This window comes from Copidosoma floridanum, unplaced genomic scaffold (genome assembly GCF_036245765.1).
Source record: "Copidosoma floridanum isolate Cflo_tuat_1 unplaced genomic scaffold, Cflo_Japanese_pri ptg000016l, whole genome shotgun sequence".
Taxonomy (NCBI): Eukaryota; Metazoa; Arthropoda; class Insecta; order Hymenoptera; family Encyrtidae; genus Copidosoma; species Copidosoma floridanum.
Window position 1 is genome coordinate 14,534,728 of NW_028321893.1, and position 24,839 is coordinate 14,559,566.

The following is a 24,839-nucleotide window of genomic DNA, read 5'->3' on the forward strand; positions in this document are numbered from 1 at the left end:
CAAGATAGTATATTTTTTACACCTTACGGGTTATTTATATAAGTGCAGCAGTAGGTTGTAGGGGTAAACGGTACAGTTATTGACACCTTAAGGTAGTGATTGACCCCTGTATAATTTGTATATCTATATATAAAGGCTCCATTTAAAAATGAATGTGGCGGTCAATCTCTATCGGGGGGTCAACAACTGTACCGTTTACCCCTATATCGCGTAAGCTTGCATTTCCTATCCAACCCGTCTTAAAACTACGATTTTGTAAGCATGATTTATTACAATTTTCATCGTCAACCTTAATTTTTTTCATACGAATAGAAAGATGAGAATTCAAAGAATATAATTCAATTTTATTAACCTCGGTTGGGTTACTTATAATTTTAACATTGAGGCCACTGGAGCCACCTTAACTCGTACCCTCGGAGTCTTTGCGTATGGAGACCGTACTGGAGGGAGGTACGCCACTGGCTGAAGACTATCTTGTCTTCGAGTCGTTCCCCGTACAACTAACCGTTTACCATTGGTCGAGAAAGTGGGCCTGAAGAATACCGTCTCTGTGGATATGGTATTGGGACGAACCACTGAAGAGGAGGCTATTGTAGCTGCCCGAACTTCTAAGGGTTATTTTCCATGGCTTGGTATCGTAGCAAAATCTGCTCTAGAAGCACTAGGTTGGTTGGTAGAATAGTCAGCGAACCCTAAAGAGATAGACCAGATTGTGTTTTGGTTAGTCGTTTCCTAGTATTACGCTGGATATGTTAGAGTTCAGAACGCCTTTTTATTGGTGGCACTGGTTAATCTTGATGATTCGAGTTGGAATTCGACGTAAGTTGTTTGTCCATTAGAGAAGAGTGTCATCGACAGCCAGGATACCCAGCTGCACGGCTTACACCTGTATAATTCATGCACTGCCAGTGAACCACTGTGGTATTTGGCAATTTGCTCGGGGATATTATAACTAGACCTACTTAATTCTATTGCAGGTAGTTTCCATTTTACTTCGACGCCAACAAGCAGATCCTACTAACTAATGTGAAAAGCTAGCATATTTTGGCAAAACTATGAGCTTATTCATGGTTATTATTATTAATTTTTTTAAGATAAAAACTATATGAAAACTATCGAGGAAGAAATAAAAAGAATCAGTATGCAAAATTTTAGCAAAATCGATTGAGTAGTTTTAGCGGTTAGCGATTACAACGGTTTTTGCGGCTATGCTTTATATGTATTAGTAAGATAAGATGTTGCATGGATTTCATTGATGCATAGAGGGTTACTTATATTTTAATAACTAAATGAGAACAATCACAATTAAACAAAATTTATTTATTAATTCAAATACAACTAAAGTATACTTATTAAAGCAGCTATACTACTATATCGACGCCTCGTATGAAGTAAACCCTTGTTCAGATTTTCCAATGTTAATTTAAATGAGAAAATGTGAATAAGGCTGGACTTCGTACGAGGCGTCGATATACATATACAGCGGTTACTTCTTACTGCACATACTGAACGTTTGCTACACAGATTTCGTTCCGTATACCTTATATCAGCTGTACATTGTTGGAACAATAATGTCAATTTGTCAAAAATAATAAGGAAGCTTAACTTTTGTTAGGGGTCCCGAGACCCATTACGCTTGGTTTTTTAAATTCCAGTATGGACGATGTGCCGATGAGGCACGCTGTTGGAGAAACTCGGACTCATCGGAAATTTGCACTGTCAAACACTTTATCTACTTACTTTATGAGCCCGATAGTTCCCTCTATCTCTCTCTTTGCCAATATAGCGAGATCGAAGCTCTTGTTCACTGTATGTTTATATCTCTATGGAAATGAAGTTCCAAGCGAAGATCCACCTCTCTACACGGTCTGGTTGAGCGACAATTATGTAGTGTCTCTGCTGGCCAATCTAAAGATTCGTGTCAAAGAGGTTGTATGTATACGTTGTAAAGGTTATATATATGCATATGCATCTACATATTTATATAACTTTTTATTATACATATACAATTTTTTTTACACTAATCCACCTGGTGAGGAACTTGGTACTGCTCCAACATTGTCACTTTGCAGAGGTTGTCGCCTATCTTTCTTACACCAAGGGTCGAGGACCATGTGCCCTGTATTCTGGTATATCGTTCTTATAGCTAACAGCTGATTATTTCAGTAAAATCACGTGATCTCCAACTTACTGGACAGTTACAGAAGACACCAATAAATATCCCCTTTTTAGGTCGTGAAAGTCGAGTGACGTTTTAGTGTGTCAATAACTTCTTATTTTAGCCTCTGCTTTGAGACTACACTAGGAATAGCTAAATTCAAATTTGGGGCTACATAAAAAAAAAATTAACATTCTTGTTAGCTTAAGAAGCAGTATTGCATACTGTTTTCTTAATACCTGAGCTTATGGTGTAACATAGGTTTTTGAACTGAAAATAAGTATCCAATACCACCCTTAAGTTTTACTACAAAATTTAAGTGAACTGTGATTATTTCAGATCCCCCCCTAAGAAATGACTTCATCTTTTCATACAACAAAGACAAATCGTATTACAGAGGTAAAAGCAAAATCATTTAAATAAAATTTATTATTGTATATTTATATAAGAGTGATTAAATTGATATTACTGTAACGGAAATTGAATGTTCAATGGTAAAGAAGTATTATGCGGCACCTCAGACGAAAACAAGTCCAGTTCAGATTTTTTAATGTTATTTTAAATGGGAAAATCTGAACTGGGCTTGTTTTCATCCAAAGCGTCGAATTGTTTGCTTTCAGTGATCAGCCGAGTACGATGTCGATTAACATAGTAATGTAAAAAAATTTTTTTCGCAGATGCAAGGAGTCATTTCTTGACATTTCTTACATCGTTTAGATAATTTCATTTTCATTGTAAGATACGATGAAACAAAACTATACTTATTTTTCAGAGATCATACAATCCTCTATATAATAATATCAATTTAATCGCTCGTATATAAATACACAATAATTAATTTTAATTTAACGATTTTGATCCTACCTCTGCAGTACGATTTGGCTCTGTTTACAAACATCAAGTCACTTCCGCAGGTGGCCACAAAGCCGGCAGCACAGGTGGTTAAACATAACGGATACTATGTACAGCTGCAAGTTATACCAATAGACAAAAATTTTGAAATTTTCAATAAGCATCACTTGTAGTAGCATTGGGACTCTTATTTAATGCCCGAAAATAGTCCCTCCCCGCCCCCCAACTGTACCCTCTCTGCAAGAAAAATAAATGTGACAACATTACCTAACAACAACGCTTATCTGATCTAGTCTATATCCACTCGAAAATTAAAGACTGCGCTAGAGCTGGCTCAAAGCTGTTTCCCGGCTTATCGGCTCTGGAAACGATGTGGATACCGGAGTGGATGTAATGCGAGCCAGAGTTGGGAGGGACAAAGGTTCACCGGTTGATAAATGTCATGTAGAAGCGTAAAAGAGTGCCGAAGGGTATATATATATATATATAATATTCAGCCTGCATTGATAAATACACGAGTAATGTCGTTATTTTGTCTACTCAATCTGTTAGTGGGGGGTTGGCTGAAAATTAGTTTACAACAGCAGAATAAGTGACTCACAAAGGAGTTGATAAAACATATGATTAACTTAACATAATTAAATTAACATAAATATTGATTTTCCAATAGTATTTTGAAATAATATTTGAGAGGGTCTTCCACCACATGAATTAAAATTAAAAATAAATGCTATAGTAGTGTTCATAAGAACTTTAAGTATATCAGACGGTCTCTGTAGAGGCACAAGATTAAAAATAACAAAATTATTTAAGTATAATATAGAAGCAGAAATAATTATGGGAGAAAAAAAAGCAAAGTTTATATTCCTAGAATAACATTAAATTCTGGCACCTTTTTATCATAACCTTTTGTCTTCTACAGAAAACAGTTTCCCTTTGTATTAGCATGTTCTATATTTATTAACAAATCAGAGAAACAGAGTTTTGATTCTTCAGTATTATGTATTAATAAACCTTTATTTTCTTACGGACAATTATACGTTGCTTTATTACGATGTAAGAATCCAAAAAGAATTTTGATTCAAATTGCATCTAAGAATAAATCAAAAATTAAAAATATTGTTTAGCTAGAATTTTTTCAGTTATTCAAAAATATGTAACTTTGAAGATCGCCACATAAAAACAGACATATGTTAGTTCATAAAAACCATGAAAAACAAATATGTAAAAAATGTGGAAAGAGTTTTAAAAGAACAGATGGGTTAAAACGACACTTGAAATGTCACAACATTAAGCTAACAGAATAAATTGTTGTTTCAAAAGCTTAATTGTGTTTGTCTATTTAATTATACCTCCTCCTGAATTCTGTCTTTTTGTTAATAAAGTCCTCAGGTAATCAAGAATTTTATATTTGGGTAAAGTAGACATGGACCAGAAAGAGATTTGAAATGTAAAAGTTTAATCAAGTTAAACAAATAATGGTACTTCAGAGACATATAGTGAGTAAGGGGAAGCGAATAGACAAAGGAAGACCTATGATCAGTGACTTAAAAAACCCTAAAAACGAGGTATAACTTGGGTACTAAATTGCGTATATTTTTTTACATTAATGATGGTAAAACATTTGATAAATAAGTATTTTATGGGGGGGAGGTGGAGCGGGAGCTGCGGGGGAGCGGGGGAGGCTGAGACTCACTTTCGTCAACACAACTATAAAATATAGGGAGATATACGTACATACATGTACATATATGTTTACATATATATATATATATATATATATATATATATATATATATATATATATATATATATATATAGATTTATTACGTTCTAGATTATAATTATACTACTTATAGCTTTAATATGTTTATAATGTCTGTTTATAAGTTCAGTGAGTTCGCTACAGTCATGTGATGCCAATTTATAACCAGGAGGATGAATGAGTGAATTTGGTGATATGAAATAAATACACACTTATTCGCGGGAAAAAAAGACTAAGCTTGCCTAGGCATAAGAAGCTTCACGGAACTGGAGAGAAAGCCTGGGAAATTTGACAAGTTATTTGCTCAAGGAAAGGTAATAGTACATAGACAGGAAAGTGCTTCTAATAAGAGACAAATTGTGAAATAGTGATTTTAAAGAGAGAGAGAGATAAAAATTACATACATATTACATGTATCTTTCGCACACGTGACGTCGCGAGGATCCTTTTGTTTAGCGCCAAGAGAGCTCTCTTACCTTAAATATCGCAAGTCATCGGTTATAAACTGAACACGTCGCAGGAAGGTACCAACTCAACCAACCGTCGTTTCCCAATCAGCTCGCCACGCTGTAGAAAACGAGCCCAATCTCAGATCACTCTAGTCACTTCTACACACCGCTGATTATGGAACCCGAGCGACGGAGGTTTAGGTTAAGGCCCGGTAAATCAATAACATAGGTCACGGTGGATGACCACGCTACACGCACGTGATGCCTCGCACCTTCACATAAGGTCACCAAGATAAAATAAAGTCACGATATTCCACTCTTTCTTCATTCAAAGAACGGTACAATTTCGCAATAGACGTTCACGGTTTCTGGTGTACTCACACACGTACCCACCCGCAGTGAAATGCTCATTCATACGTTAGGTAGTATCTCTACTTCCTTGATGAAACGTCTGTGTTGGTCGATCGTGAAAAGGACGCACGGCACTCGATCAAACCCTCTGCTTCTGAACCATGCAATAACGTCCGGTCTCAAAGGCTACTACTTAGATGCTCTCGCTATGCCTGCTCGAGTCACTCTGCCTCACACATCCGCCTGTTCGGTAAAACAAGATTCCAAATCGCCGTTACGTAGCGCCCTCTATCTTTAATCAGATCAAATTGGCACTAAGTTTAAACTTATACAATAATTCAAAAATTATCCGAACAACATCAAATAAATAATATATATAATATTCATTGCAAGTGAAAAAGCAGCATTATTATTGTTGAAGTTAAGTATTCTGTATTATTTTATTGTAGATTATGCAACAAACATTAACTTTCATAGAATTTGTAAAAATTTAAGTTTCAGTTTTCGCTGCACTGTAAATATTAATAATGTTTTTAACGTTCAAGATTAAAACAAGTTATCAGTAAATATTCAATAAACTTAGTTTATTTATTCTTTAACAAACTTATAGTTATATTTAATACTGTTTTTTATACCTAAATTTTTCACTTATTTCGAATTTAATTTAGAACTCCTGTAAATGATTACATTATTTCGTTAGTAAATTTTTTTTATAATCTTATTATATCTTTATAAAATCAGTATTCTAAATGATTATAGCTAAAATTGTAGAATTTATAGGTTAAGATTTAATATTAAATCGTTTTTTTACAGTTCACGTATGATTTGTACTTATTTTTTTACTCAGTAAAGAAAGATATCTGTTATCTTAATTATAATTTGCGTAAATGTGAAACGTATTATATTAGTCGAACAATATTAATCGGCTTACAATAAGCATATTTATCAACAGAAAAATAGCTGTAAACATCAAACAAACTCCTTAGCATCTGCCCTTGGCCCATAACTGCGCATGCGTGCGCAAGTCTAACGCAGTATTCAAGACGCAAGCCAAAAATATCTCCGGGACCAAATTACATTTAGTAGGATCGAATTAGCTGACATGTCGGTAATTTTTCATGAAATTTAGACTAGCTCGAAAAAATATGTTGTAGAGGATTAAACAATGCCAATCGATTGTAATAAAATCAAACAAAAAATATTTTCTGCTAAGGCTTCAGAAAAAGTGGCAAAAATGGTAAAACACGGTTTTTAACGTCGGAATTGGACAATAAGCTTTGAAATAAAAAACAAAAAATGTAGGAGTATGCGTGGAAATAAGACAAACAAAATGAGCTCCAGTTGATACCAATTGATTCAGTGTTTTCCTCGCAAAATGCAAAAAAACCTCGTACTTTGAGCCAATATTAAAAAATAAATAACTCTTTCGCATAAACACTAAGAGCTGAAAGTTGTCTGAGTTGTAGCTTTAGTAGTCTTCAACAAATACACCATATTTTAGCAAGATCGAATCAATAGTTTTTGCCAACCGAAGCTAAATGCAAAGGTACTTTGGCAAAAGGGCCTAAAAAAAGTTGTTTACAAGATGACATGTAATTTTTTTCGCTGGATCATATTCTTGAAGACTTACTCTACAATTTACTCAAGTATCAAATTTTTTTACAGAGTGGAAGTAGCTTAAAAAATGATAAACCTAATGGATATTTTTTGCGCACGGTGGTACGGCTCGTGAGGGGCAATGAGCCGCCAAGCCGTAGCCACCGATGCATAAACCACGTACACTGTCTCAAGCTTGACTCCAGTGTTATCGACCGAGTTCGGTTGAACTGCAAGTGCTCTTAAAAAAAACGATATCTTAGGAACGATATAACCAACTTCGACACTGTTAAAAAATTTGATACTTTTGTAAATTGTAGAGTAAGTCCTCAAGAATATGATCCGTCGAAAAAATTGCATCTAACGTTGTAAACAACTTTTTTTAGGCCCTTTTGCCAAAGTACCTTTATCTGCATTTAGCTGCGGTTTGCAAAAACTATTGATCCGATCTTGCTGAAATTTAGAGTTTTTATTGAAGATTTCTAAAGCTACAACTCTGCAAAATTTCAGCTCTTACTGTTTGTGCAAAAGAAAATTATTAACTTTTTAAAATTGGCTCAAACAGCGAGGTTTCTTACAGTTTGCGGGGAATAACCACAGGACCATTTGGGATCGACCGGAGCTCATTCTGTTCGTCTTATTTCCACGCATCCTAAGTATTTTTTATTTTTTATTTTAAAGCTTATTGTTCAATTCCGACGCTATGAACAGTGTTTTACCATTTTTGCCACTTTTTTTGAAGCCTTAGCGGAAAATATTTTTTGTTTGATTTTATTACAACCGATTGGCATTGTTTAAATCTCTACAGCATATTTTTTCGAGCTAGTCTGAATTTCCATTAGCGAAAACTTAATTTGATCCCACTAATTCTAAGGCCTTAGGCTCCGGTTACATGGGGCGAAATTAGCAAGCGGAACGTCACAGCGGAAACATTTGGGCCCTCAAAAGTGATAGAGAGGTCTGTAGCAAGATAACGTCACATACCTCTCTCTCACTCTCATGGGCTCAAACGGTACCGCTGTCACTGGCAATTTCCGCCCCATGTAATCGCGGCCTAAGCCGTTCCAGCGATGGATCCCAGAGCTGATCCAGCTGGGTACCTACGGCCCCTATGGGGGCTGGACTAACATTTCCGGGCAGGTCAAATGCCAATACCTTAACTGTAATCATAGAGTATTTATAGATACTCAGCAAACATTTTATTTAAAGACCAGCGTTGCAGATTCCAATTTCCCAAAGAAAAAAATTCTTTCTTAACTTTTTTAGAGTTAGAAAATTACAGGAACTTCATGCACAAATTATCATTTAAAAACATTGGGCAAAGTTGCGAAATGAATTTTTCTTTATAGGCAGAGTACATTTTTTTATGGATCATTTCCAGGTTCTAGCAATCGTCTCAACACTGCCACAAATGACCCTTATTTGTGACAATTTGGAACTTTATATCTATTGGTCAAGGTTGCAGCTGGTATTTAGTATTGACCAGATCGCACTTTTTGCATTACAATATAACTTGGGCTCAGCTCTTAGTCTATCAGCATCGTAGTAAATACTTGTCTTAATTTAATCAAGCTCACAGAAAACCTTAAGTCGACTGTTGTGGAGCCCTAAAAGTTATGGACTGTATGAAATAGGCTATATCAACCTTTAAAGTTTACATATTTATAATAATAATAATAAATATCATAATAAAAATCAAGTTTTTAGAGGCAGTATTAAATATCGCTTTAAAATAAACATAGAAAAAGTAGAACTTCTTATATCAGACTGATTTTACATAAAGAATGTGAAACTTACTTATTGATGGTGGACAAAAAGATTTTATTTGTCAGACAAAAGGTGCGAATACATCTAGCTCTGGAAAGGAACATATCTCTTTGTGCAATACTACGTTATTAAAATACTTAATTTAATCCAACATAGTACATTAAATCCAACCCTTTACTGTGGTCTCACCATGTATGATTCAAGTTTAATATTTTTACAAAAGTTCATTCATATCCAGAAAACTAATAATTAAGTTAGTATTTTTTTAATTAGGTAATCTGATTACAAAATAAAATCAATTTCCAAAAACTTTGTTTCTGAACTTTTACTTGTATTCTTAACCGTTCTACGTCAGTAAGTCATGTATGTGAATGAGAACTTATCTACACATTACAATGTAAAAGTCATTTCAGACTATCACTTTTAATAAGGCTTGCATTTCCAATTTAATATTAATTAACATTTTCATACATTTTTAATAAGTTCGAATATGACCATCGTAATAAGTCAGATATTTCGATATTTGTAAAATTTAAAGGCTATGGCACAAAACTTTGGCCCGTTATTCGCTGTAAGATTGGCAAGGGTGCCCTCAGCCCTCAGCTCCTGGCCAGTGCTTATGCAGCTATTCACAGCCAACAAAGCCTATGGCCTATGGTCGCAAATATGTTGACTGGAGCCGTACCATATAACTCTTTCCGCTTCGCGGGCCTATGTTTTAACATAAGCCCGGAAAGCAAAGAAAAGTTATATGGTACGGACCCAGACAGAGAACACAGTATAGGTATGATCAGTCTGTTCACTCAATTTGAGTTTAGCGGAGCAGTGGAACTTGTGGAACCCCCTTTTCAATATGAACGTTCACAATGGAATAAGCAAAAAATGTCTATGTGAATAGCTCCTAAACCACGAAGGGACGCTAGTGGCATGAACAGCGCGACATCCGCGTCGTTTATAGATACTTGTCTTTGAATATCTTAAATGTTAAGAATTGTATGGTAAGACATAAAGCGTAAAAGTTATTGGAAATTCAATTATAACTAAGTACCTTTGTATCCCATTTAAATCAAAGCAGGCGTACTCGTAGTAAAATTGTTGAAAGTATAAAGAGCCTGCGAGAGTACGATGTATACTTTACATCGTATATGGTCTATCAAAACGGTGTGTCTATATGCTCATTTTTTCCCTCCACATATATATGCCAAAAATCATCACCACTTAATTTTTAACAATTGTAAAGAAACGTTATTATTGTGAAAAAAATTTGCCGAAGTGGCGGCTGTTTCGGCGTTTGTACGGAGTGTGCCCAAGCTTAGTGGTCAATTTTTGGCTAGTACTGTTAGTCTAATTTGGCCGCCAATGACACTTTCTTTCTTGCTTCTGACAACTTTTAATCTTCTATCCATTAGACCAGGTCGTGGCTATTTTGCTGTTTGACACCCTAGGACTTTTTTAAAAACAACTCAACTTAATATCCATGATGTAAAAATACAAGGTTTGGCGTTCCAAGGTCTCATTTTCGTGCCGTTCTGCCGCAGCGTTGGGTTAGGCGGATTCAATATCGAAACTTTTTCCCTTGATCGTATGTATAGCTATACGATCCAGGGAGAATGTTCCGTCGAGCAGACAGCACAGCACTGAAGGGGCATTGCCAAAGACGCGCGAAAATTGAAAATTGTAATATTATAACACAAGTGCCTATCACCCGATAAGCCAGGGCGCTTACTGGCCTCTCTATTAAATAATAAAGTATTGATTATTAACACAAGCACCTATCACCCAATGACCAGGGGCGCTAACTGGCCTCTCTATTAAATAATAAGTTATTAATTATTAACTCAAGCGCCTGTCACCCGATGACCCAGGGCGTTTACTGGCCTCTCTATTAAATAATAAAATATTAATTAATAGCACAAGCACCTATCACCTCATGACCATTGTGCTATTAATTAATAATATATATCGTTTAATAAAGCGACCAGTAAGCGCCCCGGGACATCGGGTGATAAGCGCTTGTGTTAATAATTAATACTTTATTATTTAACAGAGTGGCCAGTAAGCACGCCGGGTTATCGGGTGATAGGCGCTTGTGCTAATAAATAATACTTTATTATTTAATAAATCGACCAGTAAGCGCCCCGGGACATCGGGTGATAGGCGTTTGTGCTATTAATTAATACTTTGTTATTTAATAATGTGACCAGTAAGCGCCCCGGGATGTCAGGTGATAGGCGCTTGCGTTAATTATTAATACTTTATTATTTAATAGAGAGGCCAGTAAGCGCCCCGGGTCACTAGGTGATGGGCGTTTGTGTTAATAATTAATATTTTATTATTTAATTGAGTGGCCAGTAAGCACCCCAGGTCATCGGGTGATAGGCGCTTGTGTTAATAATTAATACTTTATTTTTTAATAGAGAGGCTAGTTAGCGCCCCGAGTCATTGGGTGATGGGCACTTGTGTTATTAATATAAAAATTTTTAATTTCCGCGTGTCTTTGCATGGCAATGCCCCTTGACTGCTGTTCCCACTGTAGTGGATACATGTTTTTGTACATATGTACATGTGCCCTGGCCAGGCCCTAATCATAGCCTGAACTTAAATTCGTAATACCGTGCGATAATAAACTCTACATTTAAGCCTGCTCAAGCCCTGGCACCCTGGCAGGCTGGCAATCCTGGCATCGATGTAAAGCTTGCCTGGCCAGGCCTTGGATTAAGCTTAGTATCACATTCTAGTCGGAAAGATCCTAATATTGGTCCAAGCTTGGCAGTAAAGAGGTGTGCTGGCCAGGACAGGACTTGGCCTGGCTGTTCCCAAGTAACTTCCGAAATTTATTTGCATACGTATATAATATTATAGTTGTACATGGGTATAGGCTATACTTAGCAAAACTCTTGCGAGGCATACGCAGACATTGTTTTTGTACTGAATATGTATCCAGATGCAACGTTGGCCGCGATGGTCAAAAGTTTGATGCCGATGACTTGCGGTCATTGACCGCAACCTTCAGAGCGCTTCTTTATCAGCACCACTGTCAGCCAAGCTGTTAACTATCGCTGTAAACTATATTTAGATATATACATATGCGTAAATCAGCGATAGTTCACAGCTTGAAGAAGCGCTCTGAAGGTTGCACTGTTGCAGTCGGCATCAAACTTTTGACCATCGCGGCCAACGCTATTGAGATAACCAAGTCACGCTAGATGGCATGACAAACGCAGCCGAATCGTAGACAAGTAGAAGATAAACACAACTTGGTGTATGTATATATCATAGAAACATAAAAATAGAGTAAGCTATCCCCATCTAACTCTGTACTGTGCGATCATGCGCCACGTGCGAGAAAGAAAGCTGCCGAAGGGCCCCCGGTTAACATGGGATGCGTTCCGTAAGCACTGGCCGTTTATTCTAAGTATTTAGATAATGTGTAGGTAACTTATTAGTGTGAGAAAGATAACATGCCATACTTTTCCCTTTACACTTGAATATCATCTAGGATACCGAGATTAACTGCTGGGGCTTACGGAACGCACCCATGTATAAAGTGGGGTCTTTCGGCAGCGGTCTTTTTTGAACTTAAGACATCATGACGGTACAAGGTAATGTGGGGATAGTGCACTATATTTTGTTAGTACTATTGTATATGTACATAGAAATAAACGAGTGGGGCTTCGACGCCTGCGTCCCAAGAATTATTCAAAATTGAACAATTTAATAATTAATGATCAAACGAACTTACCTGTAAGTGAAGTTCGATCACAATTATATGAAGAGCCTCGTTCGAAAAAATTATTTATGTAGTACCGCCTTTCTCCGCTAGATTGCACAATTTTTAGAGTAAGTCGCAGACTTTTTTTTTTTTTTTTTTTTTTTTTTTTTTTTCCCGCGTGCGCAAGCCCAACAGCGGAACCCGCCGCTGTGCTCCTGCGCGCTCGCTCGCGTCTTCGTCATATTTTAGCTGAATTTAAAATTTGTTCTGAGCCGGTGGTGGGATCCGGGTGGGTGTATAATATCTTCGAACGAGACTCTTCATATAATTGTGATCGAACTTCACTTACAGGTAAGTTTGTTTGATCATTTATTATATTTCATCGCCTCGTTTGAAGAGATTATTTATGTAGCTATTCAGATGTTGACAAATTCTATCGTTGGTGGTCCACTTTTATTGATAATTTTTAATTAATCAATTTAATATTAGTTTCCATTGATCTTTATTTCTCATTAAGCTTTACATACATTGGTTTCATACTTAGTGTATTAGCCTAAGAGTAATTTTATAATCTTTCATTTTACACGTATCGTGTGAACGTGTGTACATACTCTGTGAACACGCCAGTATAGGGCTAATGGAGCTCTCTGATTGGTCAGAGAAGGTCTGTGTTGACAACATTGCAAACTAATAAAACGCATCACGTTATCACGTATCACACAGTACACGGACTTGTAATAAAATAATACTCAATCGCTTTTAGTGCTTGTAATACAAATTTTGTCTTTAGTTATTCACGTAGGATTGTACCACTTGAGACATTGTATTAATTCGTGGTATAATAAACACAGAACCTTTCGTGTATCTATCGAGGGGTGTAATCCGCAATCGCCGCCAGCAGTTACATATGTACGACGTGACAACGTTGCGTGGTTGGGGGCGCTACTGTCGATTTACTGGTGATGTGATCCGCAATCTCACCGGCAGTAAAGCAGACGACGTCGGTCTACTAGCTCTTTTTCGTGACATTTTCTGATTGTAAACAAAGCAAAGCAGACGACAGAATGTCGAAAAATGTCACGAAAAAGAGCAAGTAGACAGACGTCGTCTGCTTTACTGCTGGTGAGATTGCGGATCACATCACCAGTAAATCGACAGTAGCGCCCCCAACCACGCAACGTTGTCACGTCGTACACATGTAACTGCTGGCGGCGATTGCGGATTACACCCGAGGTGCTGTGTTCATAGAGATATTATAGATAGAATTGGCAAGCCTGGAAGTGCAAGCGTTGACACGTTAAAAAGACATGCCACATCGAGCTACCTTTCTATCTCTCTCTGTGGTCGCTACTGATTGCCTATGCCCACATATACGTAAAACATCAGCCAATCAGCAGCGAGCACAGAGAGACATAGAAAGGCAGCTCAATGTTACATCTCTTTTTATCGTGTTAACGCCGCCACTTACAGAAGATTCGGTGGCTTGCCTACTCTATCTACGATATCTCTATGGCTGTGTTCAAATAGGTTTCAAGCGCATATCGCGAATATTGCCTTCTTCCGTGCCCAATCAATAGTTCTCGTTTTTTCTTCGGTGGCGCTGTTTCAAAATTGTGCACGTACAGCGTTGGGTCAGGCGGATTTAATATCGGAACTTTTTCCCTAGATCGTATATATAGCTATACGATCTAGGGAGAATGTTCCGTCGAGCAGACGACTCAGCAGTGAAGGGGCATTGCCAAAGACACGCGAAAATTCAAAATTGTAATATTAATAACACAAGTGCCTATCACCCAATAACCCGGGGCGCTAACTGGCCACTCTGTTAAAGGAATAATTATTAAAATACCACAAGCGCCTATCACCTCATGACACGGGGCGCTTACTGGTCACTCTGTTAAATAAATAATTATTAAAATAACACAAGCGCCTATCACTCAGTGACTTCGAGCGCTTACTGGCAACTCTGTTAAATAAATAATTATTAATAAATAACACAAGCGCCTATCACAGTATAACCTGGGGCGCTAATTGCAAATCTAGTAAATAAATAATTATTTATAAATATGTCAAGCACCTTTTTCCTGATGATCCAGGACACTTATTTGCAACACTATTAAATAATAAATAGTTGATCGATAACATATGTAAACATATCACAATTTTGATTGCCTATCTAGTACGACAAAGATCTTTTCAAATGGCGCTCTTATAATTTCTTGATAATTTATTATTCAATAGTAGCCAGTAAGCGCCCTGGGTCATAAGGTGATAGGCGCTTGTGTTATTTTAATAATTATTTATTTAAAGGAGTGGCCAGTAAGCACCCCGGGTCATTGGGTGATAGGCGCTTGTGTTATTTTAATAATTATTTATTTAACAGAGTTGCCAGTAAGCGCTCGAAGTCACTGAGTGATAGGCGCTTGTGTTATTTTAATAATCATTTATTTAAAAGAGTGGCTAGTAAGCGCCCCGTGTCATGAGGTGATAGGCGCTTGTGTTATTTTAATAATTATTTATTTAAAAGAGTGGCTAGTAAGCGCCCCGGGTCGTGAGGTGATAGGTGCTTGTGTTATTTTAATAATTATTTATTTAAAAGAGTGGCCAGTAAGCGCCCCGTGTCATGAGGTGATAGGCGCTTGTGTTGTTTTAATAATTATTTATTTAAAAGAGTGGCCAGTAAGCGCCCCGGGTCATTGGGTGATAGGCGCTTGTGTTATTTTAATAATTATTTATTTAACAGAGTTGCAAGTAAGCGCTCGAAGTCACTGAGTGATAGGCGCTTGTGTTATTTTAATAATTATTTTTTTAACAGAGCGGCCAGTAAGCGCCCCGGGTCATGAGGTGATAGGTGCTTGTGTTATTTTAATAATTATTTATTTAAAAGAGACGCCAGTAAGCGCCCCGGGTCATTGGGTGATAGGCGCTTGTGTTATTAATAATTATTTTTTTAACAGAGTTGCCAGTAAGCGCTCGAAGTCACTGAGTGATAGGCGCTTGTGTTATTTTAATAATTATTTATTTAACAGAGTTGCCAGTAAGCGCTCGAAGTCACTGAGTGATAGGCGCTTGTGTTATTTTAATAATTATTTATTTAACAGAGTGACTAGTAAGCGCCCCGTGTCATGAGGTGATAGGCGCTTGTGTTATTTTAACAATTATTTCTTTAACAGAGTGGCCAGTAAGCGCCCCGGGTCATTGTGTGATAGGTGCTTGTGTTATTTTAATAATTATTTATTTAAAAGAGTGGCCAGTAAGCGCCCCGGGTCATTGGGTGATAGGCGCTTGTGTTATTTAAATAATTATTTATTTAACAGAGTTGCCAGTAAGCGCTCGAAGTCACTGAGTGATAGGAGCTTGTGTTATTTTAATAATCATTTATTTAAAAGAGTGGCTAGTAAGCGCCCCGGGTCATGAGGTGATAGGTGCTTGTGTTATTTTAATAATTATTTATTTAAAAGAGTGGCCAGTAAGCGCCCCGTGTCATGAGGTGATAGGCGCTTGTGTTATTTTAATAACTATTTATTTAAAAGAGTGGCCAGTAAGCGCCCCGGGTCATTGGGTGATAGGCGCTTGTGTTATTTTAATAATTATTTATTTAACAGAGTTGCCAGTAAGCGCTCGAAGTCACTGAGTGATAGGCGCTTGTGTTATTTTAATAATTATTTTTTATTAGAGTGACTAGTAAGCGCCCCGTGTCATGAGGTGATAGGCGCTTGCGTTATTTTAATAATTATTTCTTTAACAGAGTGGCCAGTAATCGCCCCGGGTCATGAGGTGATAGGTGCTTGTGTTATTTTAATAATTATTTATTTAAAAGAGTGGCCAGTAAGCGCCCCGGGTCATTGGGTGATAGGCGCTTGTGTTATTAATAATTATTTTTTTAAGAGTTGCCAGTAAGCGCTCGAAGTCACTGAGTGATAGGCGCTTGTGTTATTTTAATAATCATTTATTTAAAAGAGTGGCTAGTAAGCGCCCCGGGTCATAAGGTGATAGGTGCTTGTGTTATTTTAATAATTATTTATTTAAAAGAGTGGCCAGTAAGCGCCCCGTGTCATGAGGTGATAGGCGCTTGTGTTATTTTAATAACTATTTATTTAAAAGAGTGGCCAGTAAGCGCCCCGGGTCATTGGGTGATAGGCGCTTGTGTTATTTTAATAATTATTCATTTAACAGAGTTGCCAGTAAGCGCTCGAAGTCACTGAGTGATAGGCGCTTGTGTTATTTTAATAATTATTTTTTTAACAGAGTGACTAGTAAGCGCCCCGTGTCATGAGGTGATAGGCGCTTGTGTTATTTTAATAATTATTTCTTTAACAGAGTGGCCAGTAAGCGCCCCGGGTCATGAGGTGATAGGTGCTTGTGTTATTTTAATAATTATTTATTTAAAAGAGTGGCCAGTAAGCGCCCCGGGTCATTGGGTGATAGGCGCTTGTGTTATTAATAATTATTTTTTTAACAGAGTTGCCAGTAAGCGCTCGAAGTCACTGAGTGATAGGCGCTTGTGTTATTTTAATAATTATTTATTTAACAGAGTGACTAGTAAGCGCCCTGTGTTATGAGGTGATAGGCGCTTGTGTTATTTTAACAATTATTTCTTTAACAGAGTGGCCAGTAAGCGCCCCGGGTCATTGGGTGATAGGTGCTTGTGTTATTTTAATAATTATTTATTTAAAAGAGTGGCCAGTAAGCGCCCCGGGTCATTGGGTGATAGGCGCTTGTGTTATTAATAATTATTTTTTTAACAGAGTTGCCAGTAAGCGCTCGAAGTCACTGAGTGATAGGCGCTTGTGTTATTTTAATAATTATTTATTTAACAGAGTGACTAGTAAGCGCCCTGTGTTATGAGGTGATAGGCGCTTGTGTTATTTTAACAATTATTTCTTTAACAGAGTGGCCAGTAAGCGCCCCGGGTCATTGGGTGATAGGTGCTTGTGTTATTTTAATAATTATTTATTTAAAAGAGTGGCCAGTAAGCGCCCCGGGTCATTGGGTGATAGGCGCTTGTGTTAATAATAATTATTTATTTAACAGAGTGACTAGTAAGCGCCCCGTGTCATGAGGTGGTAGGCGCTTGTGTTATTTTAATAATTATTTCTTTAACAGAGTGGCCAGTTAGCGCCCCGGGTCATTGGGTGATAGGCACTTGTGTTATTAATATTACAATTTTAAATTTTCGCGTGTCTTCGGCAATGCCCCTTCACTGCTGAGTTGTCTGCTCGACGGAACATTCTCCCTAGATCGTATAGCTATAAATACGATCTAGGGAAAAAGTTCCGATATTGAATCCGCCTAACCCAACGCTGTGCACGTAGCGAATACGTCTTGGGATTATGCCTCTTCCACGCGACCTCAGTATATATATGACTAATATAGATGCGAAATAACACAGGTCTTATGGGAGAAATCTTGTTTTTATTTTTTTTGCACTTAAAAAGATATTGAGCTTAAAAAGATTGTTAATTCCATGCTACTGACATAATGAGAGTTGCGTAGTTATTTTTTTCCTTTGGTGAATTTGTTCATGAAGGTTGAAACAGCGTTTTGAACGTATGCGGAGTGCCGTTTTACCCTACTTTGAGCTGTTTGTTTCAGCTGTTGCTGCTGCTGCGCCACTGCTGCTGATGCTCAGAGGTAAACAAACAGCTCAAAGTAGGGTTAACGGCACTCCGCATACGGTTTAAACGCTTTTTCAACCTTCATGAACGAATTCACCAAAGGAAAAAAATAACTACGCAACTCTCATTAAGTCGGTAACATGGAATTAACAATCTTCTTAAACTCAATATCTTTTTAAGTGCGAAAAAAAATAAAAACAAGATTCCTCCCATAAGACCTGTGTTATTTCGCATCTATATTAGTCATATATATACTGAGGTCACGTGGTAGAGGCATAATCCCAATACAGCCACAGTGCTTTTGCGCTTGTCTGCAGATATGCAACGGATCAAATTGATAGAAAATTTTTCGCCCTACACGCTGGTATTTTTATTTTTGTCGTATCTGTTACCGTTAAAGAGATATGAGTAAAATAAACTTCAGACGCGATTTTCACACTGATTCGATTATTTTAAAATTTTTTAATTATTTTTCCTGTAATCAGCGTAAAAAAATACGTTGAAAAACATAAAATGCCCTCTTGAACAACAAATTTCTAATTCAGAGCTTGAGCGAGTCGTCTAGTACTTTATACCACCTGTCTTATCTTGCACCGTGAATTTCGTCGTGATCGAGTCTTAAAAATTTTCTTTTATATATGTAGTTTATAAAGGCTGTATTTCGCAAATGCTGCCAGCAGCTAAGTTACGTAGGTCGTGGTAACACCGCATGGTCGGGCGGCGCTAGCGTCAACCTTTTTTTTTTTTTTTTATATATATATTAGAGTGCTTTACGCTTTACGTCCGGCTCCATTAATAAGGGCACTACTATGGGCACTTAGCACTTTGGAGAATGAAGGGAAGAGGGATGGGAGGCCTCCCAATTACTGGGAGGGGGGTAGGGGGAAATTAGGCAATTTTGCTGCAAGAAGGTCGCCTAAACCCTCCTCGAGGAGCATTGCGTGGTGAAAAAGCACATGTGAAAAATCACAGAGGTACTTGCCCGAAAAAGTCGCACTGGCCAGGAATTGAACCACCGTCTCCCGCGTGCCAATCCAAGACCTAGCCGACTGAGCCACCGCGCGCTCAAACTAGCGTCAACCTGTACTAACTGTCGGTGGGCTCCGCATGTCAACAAACTCCGAAATATCGGATGGCATGGGAGCGAAAACAGTAGATTCGTTCACCTTACAATTCAGGGACGGTCGGGAACAGTGTGGGCGAGTCGGAGACGAAAGTGAACAAGTGCAAGTGCTCTTCTCCGATCGTTCCTGATCGTCCCTGACCGTACGCGATGCGCAGTTGTACACGTTAGGTTAGGTTAATGCTGTATGTAAAATGTGAACAATAGTTTGTAAATAAAGAAGTGCAAATACAAAAAAGTTTGTTTACTTTTTGCAATAACCTAACCTAACGTGTACAACTGCGCATCGCGTACGGTCAGGGACGATCGGGGAGTTCACTTCCGTCTCCGACTCGCCCACACTGTCCCCGACCGTCCCTGGATTGTAAGGTGAACGAATCTAGTAAAAAATATCGAAGTTTGTTGAAATGCGGAACCCATCGACACTCGACAGTTAGTACAGGTTGCGGAATACAGCCAAATTACAAATTACAACCATAAAACCGATTGATTTGCGTCCGTTATTTGCACGTCACTGTCCCCTGGCGTCGTCAATTAACTACTGTATATAGTAGAGATAAAAGTATCTCTATGACCCATACTCTACATTCTGATATCTCTATCGTGGTCTAATGGACAATGTACAAAATATATTTATTTTATTATTGAGATTGTTAACTAACAAACGAAACAAGTTTTTGTGCGGTCTTACTGATATTAGCTTCCCGACGTGGCATTGGTTAGTATATTAAATCAGTAATGAGTGGGAACTGAAAAATGAAAACCGATTTAACTTTATTAAGCAAGGTTACGTTTGTTGGAAACAGTCTCTTTCAAATTTTTCTTTTTTCTGTAGTTACTAGTTAGCATCACTACTATTTCTCTTGGGCAATGAGAGTACATTAACTATTTAACCATTAGATAGTACTTCTTGTGTTGTCTTGTAAAAAAAATCCTAATTTGCATTACACTATTGTTTTTAGAATATTGAAGAAGAATTGGAAGTTATAAAACAAATTTACAAACAAATTAAAGATCTCTATGCTTTGATCCACCTAATTAGAGCTGATATTAAAGAAACAGAAAGAAACTATTACATTTTATTAAGTGAACAAGAAAATTTCAAGAGGTAATATTAACACTTTAATTATTCTCCTAAATAAAATTAAAACTAGCAGACCAATTGCAGCAACGACACCATTGGACAATACGTTTTACAAGGGCTACCCTTAAAACCAGACCACGTACCTTCGTAGTTTATTAAAATAAGTGGCTACCTGTCTTAGTTTTGAGGGTACTCATGGTAAAATTTGTTATTTGACGCTGTGTATTACTGCTGCAATTTGTATGCTAGTTTCAGCTTTATCTCTCCTACCTAAGAATAAGGTATTTACTCAACTCACTAAATTTTTACTCTAAAGAATTTGTAATTTTAGAAATATAAAGAGCAAAAAAAGCAACGAAAAAGCTAACCTTTTTTATTTAAAAAATTAAAAAATACTCGAATTAATTTTTTTGTTTTTCAGTAGATTATAAATATCTATGATGTCTGGATTGAGCAGAACGAGCCTCATAGCAGGAAGAATGGAGACAGCTGAAGTTTCTCCTTTAATAGCATCACCATCTCGCAAACGTCGTTCAATAGCAACTCAAAAAGTTGTTGGAACAAATATTGAAGAAAATGATGATGAAGCTGAAAGATTAGCTAGACGAGAAAAAAATGATAATGGAAGTCCTGCATCATCATCGTTATCTGCAGCTGATAGACGTCAGTCAGCATTTGGTTTGTCTGCCATATCAAATTTGTCTGCAGCTGAAATGAGTAATCAGATTGCGCAGTGTATAAAACTCAATGCTGAAAATAAGATTAATGATAAAAATGCATTTCAATTAAAAATGATCGATTTTCTTGTATATGCACTCAAAAAGCAAGATCCAAATATGACCAATTTACAAATGGCTAGCGCATCTTTAGATGCTAGTGCCAAAATATATGGTTTTAGAGTTGATAAAGTACATTCTGATCTTTTAAAAATAATTGGTATGGCTAAACAAGATAAAAGAGATCAACAAGAAGAAAATGTTTTTCATGATATTGATCAAATCCAAAATAAAAACGAAAAAAAGAAAAAGAAAAAAAGGAGCCGTCAACATATTATATCAACTGCAGATACTTTAAAAGGAAACGTTGAAATTTATGATCCACTGTCCTTGATAAGATGTCAAAGAGATACACAAACATCAGACATGCTTTTTCAAGCTGGTCTCCCTCAGCATGCAAATCAAGGAGTCGCTTTAAATCTCCATAATGATGTTGTACTTGACAAGATACCATTGGTTAATAACTCGAATAATTTTTTTCCGTCTTTCATCAACAACTTTGCTAGTAGAAAGAGTAAAATTTGCCCGTCATATACAGCTTTTAAGTTTCTACATTGGTCGCCAAATGATGAACGAGACGAAATGAAAAGTCCAGATGATCTTAATGGTGAATATCACTTTGACTTGGATGCTGCTGTTAATGATGCTAATGAAAATGATCATATTCTAATGGATTGTGGAGATGCTTATGAAGAATGCTGTGATAGGTTAGCCAAAACTTATCAACCTTACGAGAACATAGTAGACTTTCAAGATATCATAGTTAATAATCCTAATCCTGATGCAACATATGAATATTCATACATACAAAAAAATTACCGAATTCAATGGGCTGGGCCTTCACATTGGAAAATTACATTAAATAAGAATTTAGTAGGCAGTAGAGTTGTGGAAACGTGCAAACAAAACGCTGCAAAAAAAAAAAAAGATATTGAACTAGTATTTACACCTGATTCAAAAGATGAGGGTAAAGTAAAATTTGGACATATCAATCGGCAGACAAGGTTATCAGCAAAAACTACCAAACTAGTCTGGTCAGAAGATAAAGTTACTTTTCCTCAAGATGTACACTATGATTTAAAACGTTATTATATTTTTTTTAAGAAGCCAACTGAGCGCTTGAAACTTTCTGATGCTAACAGAGATGAGCTTGATGACAATGAAGAATTTTCTAATGATTGCGATGTTGCTAATGGTACTAGCGAGATCAACCATGTTACAGATGGTAATGAAGAAGACAGAATTGCGCATCATCAAATTCGTGGTTTTACTCAGGAAAGCATATTATCCCAAGGTTATGGAGGGTTTGTTGGTGAAAATTTAGTTTCTATTCCTAAATTAACTGATAAGATATTTATTCCATACTCTCAAAGAGCTAAGAAAATAGATATGAGACAGCTAAAAAAAGCAATGTGGAGAAATTTAAGAAAAATGTCTAAAGAAACAGAAAAAGAAAACTACAATATCACCCAAACAGAATCTGAGAGCAATAAAGATTTTGAATCTCAGCCATTCAGTGACACATACATGAAACTGCCAAGGATGCTGTCAAAACAGAACACTGAGTCATTAAGCCCTTCCATTGCATTTGTAACTCTTCTACATTTAGCTAATGAAAAAAATTTTTTCATTGAGAGAAATCTTGAATTATCAGATTTAATAATCAAAAGTGAAGTTAATAATTTGTAATTACCCTTTAATATTACTGTTTTCTAAGACATTCATATTTGTGTTTATACGGGTTAAAATTACAAACAAAACTTACGAAAACTGCTTATTTCAAAATATGTTGACTGAAAACGAATGTCACGAGAAATGTTGATGTGAAAAAATAAGTTTTGTTTTATTCTTAACTCGAAATTCTCAATTTTAAAATAATTGTTTCTGCAATAACATTGAAATTAATACTTCACTTGTGTTATTTAAATAAATAAAATCACTTCTTAAGCTGTTTGCTATAATATTTTTTTATCATTAAAAAAACATAGACATTTGCAAAATTGTTGAATGTTAGAATACTGAAATTATACAGCCTGACTTCTATTATCTGTAACACTTTATACAGAACTTTGGTCTGTGAAATAACTTTCATGATTATAAAAATTTTATTTTAAATGATTTTGAACTGTTGTATCAAAAAATTTAATTTTCAATGATTTTTATATTACTTTTCCAAAAAGTGTGCAATAAATCATAACGAAAAACAAATCGGCCTAGTACCCAGCGAAAAATTACCGTAATAATGTTCGTGTATGGTAAATACCTTGGCAATTCTGTAAAGTAAGCACAATTTTTTTCATTACAATAATTTCTTTCTGTAACATGTCATGAACTATCTTACGCAGTTTTCGAAATAAATTTACTGGAAACCAAAAACTAATATTTATTCGTGAATTTACATTTTAAACAAATCCAAACCAAATTTTTTTTTATTACAAATGATCTCAGAAATCTAAGTATTAATATCCTTATGACATTAAATTAGTCGGAGTTTCTGCGAGCTATTGCATATCGTACAGCATAAGATGACTAAAGAGTTAGAAAATGAAAAATTCATACTTCAAAACTGAATGTATACGCAATGTTTTATTTGTCATCTGCTGTAAATAGATATACCAAACGTTAAAATTTTTAACTGAAGTGTTTCTCAAACCATGACGGCAGGCTATCTTAAATTTGGATATGTTACTCTAGTTGTTATTCACAATAAATTACTACTTTTTTAAAAGATTTGTAAAAATATTTTCCGAGTTATTGGTGAAAATGTAAATGTTGCAATGACGTTCTCGGCGGATGTGTAGTTTACGACTCCCCCTGAGAAGTTGGCTCCGAGTGAACCACTATAACTATAGTACCAACCTTACATTTAGAAAAAATATTTACAATCATACTATGTATGGATGGCGGGTAATTCAAAATTTGAAATTTTGTTCAATGTTTCCGATACATATGCGGTCAGTAATTATACTGTGGGTACTGTATAGGGATGGTTATTTTTTTCAGCGCGAGGGAGCGAGCGAAGCGAGCGAGTGAGCCATTACTGTGGATAATTTTATTTATTATTTACTTTTAAATTTTACACTTATGCGGTCAGTAATTATACTGTGGGTACTGTATAGGGATGGTTATTATTTTCAGCGCGAGGGAGCGAGCGAAGCGAGCGAGCGAGCCATTACTGTGGAAAATTTCAAGTTCTTTTTTTTTTTAATTTTGAATATCCCGCGAAATACTGTCGCGATCATGTGTTCTATTTGCTATTCACCGCTGTTGAGCTTTCAAGTTTCAACTTGTCATTCGTTGTTTGTTCGTTGTGCTAACGTTTGTGTCGAGACTACTTCGTGTGCCAAAATTCGTGTTTTTTTTAATAAAATGGTGAGATTACGTGATTTGTTTGCACTTGAGGGTTCGATGTCACCTCTGCAAACTATAACAGATTTTCAGAGTCGCGGATTACTTAGAGAAACTGCGATTTGTTCCAAGTGTCAAGTTGAAATGCACTTGGGTGAGAAAACTGATCTGACAGACAAGTATACATGGAGGTGCAGAAAGTGTAAGACCTTGAGATCAGTCCGTAAAGGGCCCTGGTTT

General features: G+C 36.5%; 2 protein-coding genes across 9 annotated transcripts in view; one reads left to right on the plus strand and one right to left on the minus strand.

Annotated features, from left to right (window-relative positions):
• Suv3 (Suv3 RNA helicase) overlaps positions 1–9,567 on the minus strand; it is a 348,081-nt gene extending 338,514 nt beyond the window's left edge. Inside the window, exon 1 of the mRNA XM_089592298.1 lies at positions 8,969–9,567. Coding sequence (XP_089448424.1) covers positions 8,969–9,042 — 74 coding nt within the window. The 5' untranslated portion in view covers positions 9,043–9,567. The remainder of the gene's footprint in view (positions 1–8,968) is intronic.
• Positions 9,568–19,739: 10,172 nt separating this feature from the next.
• LOC106639268 (condensin complex subunit 2) lies at positions 19,740–23,618 on the plus strand. 8 transcript variants are annotated; one of them, XM_089592366.1, is made up of 3 exons: positions 19,740–19,760; positions 20,354–20,499; positions 20,897–23,618. In XM_089592366.1, exon 3 carries the CDS (start codon positions 20,913–20,915, stop codon positions 22,938–22,940), a length of 2,028 nt encoding a protein of 675 aa, XP_089448492.1. In that variant the 5' UTR covers positions 19,740–19,760; positions 20,354–20,499; positions 20,897–20,912; the 3' UTR covers positions 22,941–23,618. The 8 variants fall into 8 exon arrangements, with proteins under 8 accessions (XP_089448492.1, XP_089448491.1, XP_089448487.1 ...); XM_089592365.1 differs by lacking the exon at positions 19,740–19,760 and adding an exon at positions 19,765–19,823; XM_089592361.1 differs by lacking the exon at positions 19,740–19,760 and adding an exon at positions 19,830–20,109.
• Positions 23,619–24,839: the final 1,221 nt, after the last annotated feature.